General features: G+C 36.8%; 1 protein-coding gene across 1 annotated transcript; it reads right to left on the bottom strand.

Annotated features, from left to right (window-relative positions):
* Window positions 1-1,678: 1,678 nt before the first annotated feature.
* Window positions 1,679-4,107, bottom strand: LOC115630703 (putative uncharacterized protein DDB_G0271606). Its single transcript, XM_030527356.1, has 2 exons — window positions 3,632-4,107; window positions 1,679-2,404 (listed from the first exon to the last, which is right to left on the bottom strand). The coding sequence occupies exons 1-2, from the start codon at window positions 3,989-3,991 to the stop codon at window positions 1,808-1,810; spliced, it is 957 nt and encodes a 318-aa protein (XP_030383216.1). The 5' UTR covers window positions 3,992-4,107; the 3' UTR covers window positions 1,679-1,807.
* Between the last annotated feature and the right edge of the window lie 1,438 nt (window positions 4,108-5,545).

Consider the following 5,545-nt stretch of genomic DNA (forward strand, 5'->3'; position numbering starts at 1 on the left):
ATACTTCGTATAGAGACTCTGTTTCAATCTAGCGACTGTTTGTGAATTTCTGATCATTTCTTTGCAATAATTTTTAAATTTTAGTTTAGTTTAGTTTAATTTTGGCTTTTAATCAATTTTTCATGTTCATTTCGGCAAGGTATTACTGATTTTTGATGACATTGTTTTAAAATAATGTAATCTAATAAGACTGGCTGAATACTTTTATACGAAATGTTTTTAAATTATTCCTCCTACGACGGAAAATAATATTTATATTGCCATATAATTATATTTATTTATCTTACATTACATAGCAGTACAATGGTTAATAAAAGATAGACCAACATATTTTTCATATTTCATATTTAACAGCAGCAATTATTCTAAACAATTCTACTGACATTTCGGCTCAGAATTTTAATTTGATTTTAATTTATTTTCATTGAAAAATTTATTTATTCCACATTTCCACACTAACAGCAGCCCCGCTTCTTCTTTCGAAACTTTGTATAGAGAGTTGTTTCAATCTAGTGACTGTTTGTGAATTTCAGATCTTTTCTTTGCAATAATCAAGAACCTTCGTTTTATTATTTTCAAATATTAATTATGTTTTACCCTAGTTTTTAAATCGGTTTAATTTTGGCTTTTAATTAATTTTTTATGTTAATTTTGACACAGGAAGCAGTGCACTGGTTAATAATATATAGTACAAATTTTTATAAAATAAAAAAATAATAATCCGAAAACAGCAACCTTAAGATCTATTGCATATTGCATGTTCCTTCCCCCACCGACCAGTTTCACAATCCCATTCAATTTTTTCCTTTGCATGACGAAACATTTCAAAACGCTCTTACCCTTTGGATAAAGATATGTATATTTATATATTTTATAGAGCCCTAGATCTTATAAATTCTTCAAAAATAATTTTGTCACTTATAAGAGAAGCTAACAGGTTCTCAGTCACTCATTCTACCGACTGGTACAACTTATGGCAGAAGACTAGCCAGGCGCCTTCCAGACAACTGGCTTATCTGTTAGATTAGTGCATTAATGTCGCCACTAACTTTGTTGCACTCCACCTTAAATTAGATGTAAAATGTTTATAACGTCTGTTTTATATATATTGTTAATTGTGGAACTTTTATGCTGACTTTTCTCTTGTTGAACAAAAAAACAACGCCCACAATAATACATCTTTGAAATTGTAATTAATTTGACAAGCTTTCGAGTTCAAAACAATGTATATAATTATTATATAAATATAGCTTTATACTTTATAGTGTTAATAACATCATGTTTCATTTAACACAACAGGTCGTATGAGTAATGTATTATTTGAAAACAGTACGTATGTACATATGTATGTATATTCATTCCCTTTCGCTTCGTTAGCTACAAACATATATACATTTAAAAATGGACTGCTAAAAAATTTAGTTAACACAGAAAAGCTTTTTATTTTTACACACAATCGTGCAAAAAAATGTTTTCCATGCGAGTTGCGTTAAATCCAATTTCCTGCCCACCTATAACCAAACAAATAGCGCAAACACTCGACCAGCCTTTCAAAAACACATACATACATACTCGTATAGTATACAATACAAGTATATGCATATAAACTGCTGGTTAAGGAAATTTAATTTGTTTAAGTAAACAACAATAAACAATGGCTAAACAACAATAACTATAAATAATTTACACGTAAAACCAAATTTAAACACAATTTGTCAAAATGGCAAAACAATAAATAAGGCTAGAGAAAATATTGAAGCCAAAAATAAATTACTGCTGCAACATACAAGTATACTATATATTCGGATCAGTTGCGAGTGCGGCGCGGCAGGCTCCAGGACACCTCATTAAATGGATTCGGGCGAGCACGAAATGTGGCCAACTGACGACGCTTTTGATATTCCGCCCATTCACGTCGCTGACGCTGCTCCTCCACCTGCTGCCGCTTCTGCTCCAAGGTATTCTCGGCCAAGGCATTGAACAGTTTGCGTTGCTGAGCGCGCTGCTCCGTGCGCAGCTTAAAGGGCTTGATTTCCAATTGCGATTGTAAGGACGTTGCCGACTTCTGACGCCCCTGCCCCTTTAATAGAGCGTTGGTTGACTTCGGTACGGGCCTTGCCTTGGGCCGCATCTTGTGTAAGTTGAGCTCCTCTTGTTCTCGTTGACGCAACGCCTCCTCCACCTTCTGTTGGCGCTTCAGCTCCATGGCGCGCGAAGTTTTCAGCACATTTGGTGTAACGGGACATGTAACACGATGCACCGTTTGTTTTGCCGCCTGGTGCTGATGCTGATGCTGGTGCACCAACTGAAAATTTGGCATGGGGCGACTGCGAAACTCGCGCATTTCACGCTCCTGCTCTATGCACTTTCGCAACAAATCCTGCTTCTTCTGCTCATAGATGTCCTACGAGAAGGAATATGCAAAGATGTTTACAAACACATAAATCGTTAGAAAATAAAAACATTGGGGAAAGGAGGGAAGGAAATGACGTTGTGTTTCGGGAGCTCGCGTTGTTTGATTTATTCCCCATTATACAAATTAGCTGCTTTGCTTTTTAAGGACTGCAACTTTTTAATATACCACAGAAAACTCTTCCAACCGAATGTCAATACTCAGTGCCATAGAAACATTATTTAGTAGGTTTCTCTTAGTTTTTGACTAAAGATTCGGTTAGAACCACTGCCAATATAAACTTAATTATTTTTCTCAACAATCTGCATCAGAAATATTTTTATATTCGTCGTTGTATATCATTAAATTATTTAAGTTAATTACTAAATCTGCAGTTGAAACGCCCAAAAAAAAAAAACAACAGCAACAATTAACGAACGAATAAAATTGCTTACTTGGTTAAATATTTCGAACTTTATATTAAGCTGAGTTGTATCTTATTTTATGAATTAAAGGAAGGTTAAAAATAAAACCTATATTTGAAATAGTTCTTAATTTACATATACTATACACAATAGTTTTCATTTAACTAACTTGGGGATAATTGTATGTCCGTCCTGCCATATGCATTGCATAGCTGGATGAAAAATAATGAGGTTAAATTTTTTAACTAGTTATTTAATTTTTATTTTTTTTAAATTCATTTTTAAGTTGTCAAAAATAATCCAGCAATTCTCAAGAAATGAAAAATTAATTTGAAAATACGGAACTGCCGGATTTAGTTTGGTGAGTTGACAACCCTATCGAGTCTATTACATTATTTCATGGATAGGCAGCTGCTGCTAATGGTTGGCTTAGACCGGATGTTCAAAAAAATATAAGCTTTTTGTGGCTTTTTGAGTGATTTAAAAACAACCCAACCCGTAATTTTTGTATGTAGCCCACCTGATAATCATTGTTAACATTTCAAAAATTTAAATATTTAATTCAGGAAATAGGAACGAATTCGAATTCGCAACATATAACGGCTTTATGGCTTTTTAAAACATACAACTACAATGAAGCAATGCACGAATTCGTGAAGACCCTGATTATTTAAAAATAGACAGGAGTTGATCCATTTTGAACATGAATTCGCAGAGAAATAATTTCCACCCGGTACAAATACAATAATAAATACAATTCCCTATAAATATCACTTAACAATATTACTAAGATGTTCATCTGGAACTTGCTCACCTTAAAGCGATAAGCATTCGGTGCTGGCTCTTCAGTTGTCTTTTTTGGCGCTTTGGCCCAGTTTGCATCTGTGGCCTTGACCAATTTGTTGGACAAGGCAGCCGCATGTTTCTCTGCGTTCTCCACAATTATCTTGCGATGATGTACCTCAAGCGACAACTTACGTTGTTGTTCCTGTTGGAGCTGCTGCTGCATTGGCAGGTCCTTATCATAGAACGCTTCGATGCCGCTCATGTAAATCTCATCCAACAACATGTTTGCTTCATGTTTTGAATGGTGCTTGGAAAAAAAGTTCTCTGAATGATCTACATCCATGTTTCCCACATCCAAATCACTCCAATTGTATAAGTTGTTTGCCATCTTCTTGCCTCTCGTTTTATGTATCTCTGGTGAATTTATGCTGGTTTTTTTTTTTTCGTTTTTTTTGTTCAGATTTTGTCGACAGCAAATCGAAATACTTTGTGCTATAGTATGTGCACTGGCACTCAAATCTGTGTGGCTTTTAATTAACAGGCTGCTTGGTGTGCTTGCTTGCTTGCTTGCTTGCTTTCGGCTCATGTAGAGTGTTTTTGCATTAGTGAAAATTTCATTTGAATTGAAATTTCTTGTGTAAATAATGTAAACTGTGTCTATATGGACCGTATGGACATGGATTTGCCTGATACACCATTGGCTTGGATAGAGTATGCTCTCAATAAGAGTGGGCGTTGCCCATGCTGTCCTCTTTGAAGGCTCTTCATGGTGAGCTTGTTGCTGTTCCTGCTGCAATTGGAGCGCACATGCATACGTCCTGTGCCGCCTAGCGTCTGACTCTATCCGCTTCCTGCTCGCCTGCTGGCCTGCTGGCCTGCCAGTCTCAGTCTGTCTGAAGCACTGACTGACGGACTACGTTACTGAATCATGTCTGTCCTCATCAGTCCGCTTGTCTACGTGGTGTCAATTTGATTGCAAAGGTAATTCGAATAATCTCATCATACACAAGCTACCTGTCTATCCGGCTGTGCCTGCCTGCCTGCCTCCTCCTCCTTCTCCTCCTCCTCCTCCTGGCCGCTGCTGCTACCGCTGCCGCCACCAACTGTCGCTTGACTTCAAAGCGAGCCCTTCAAATATATGCACATATACATGTATAAAATTAAATGTAACAATTTTTCAGCTCCAGCGATTTAATGTGCAGCTTGTGATTTGCTTCGCCAAGCAGGGGCTTAACTTTCCGCCGCAAAATACGTAATACGTATAATAAGTACCACACGCAGCCACATGCATATACATACATACATACATATGTATATCTAGGTAGACACTAGTATATGTATGTATATTCCTACTTGCTCTACGCAACATAAGCCACAACGCATATGATGGCAAACTTCGTCATTAAGAAAGCCGCATAAAGTACATATGAGGCATAATCCAGCGCAGAAAAAGTTGCTCCTATCTGCCATCTTGCCGAGCAGCAGTGCCGCCCCTTGAAAGAAAACAAAAAAAATACATGCTGCTGATTAAAACTATGTAAAAATGCGTACGTGCGTGCGTGTGTGTGTCCCGCATGCCCGCAACTCTTCCAACACTCACAGATTAACAACATTGCTTACAAAATAAAACTTTGCCTTATATCTCTGATAGCCATTAGTACTGGTAGTGGCGCAAAAGTTAACAATGAGCTAGAGCCAGAGCCAAAGCCAAAGCCAGCAGTAAAAACTTACAGACTGATAAAAGCGCTGCACAAACAGAAACCAAAAGTTGCCCCAAACTTGCCGCAAAACAAACGCAAAAACTCCCTTCCGTATATTTGATACTCTTTCAAAACAAATACAATATTGGCTATAGAACGAATTGGAAAAGCAATTGTTTAATCTGAATTTTAGTCTCTCCTGCGTTTCACTGATCCGAAATTAGATCATTATGCTAGCCATC

The sequence above is a fragment of the Scaptodrosophila lebanonensis genome, unplaced genomic scaffold (genome assembly GCF_003285725.1).
Source record: "Scaptodrosophila lebanonensis strain 11010-0011.00,11010-0021.00 unplaced genomic scaffold, SlebRS2 tig00001410-arrow-pilon, whole genome shotgun sequence".
Lineage (NCBI taxonomy): Eukaryota > Metazoa > Arthropoda > Insecta > Diptera > Drosophilidae > Scaptodrosophila > Scaptodrosophila lebanonensis.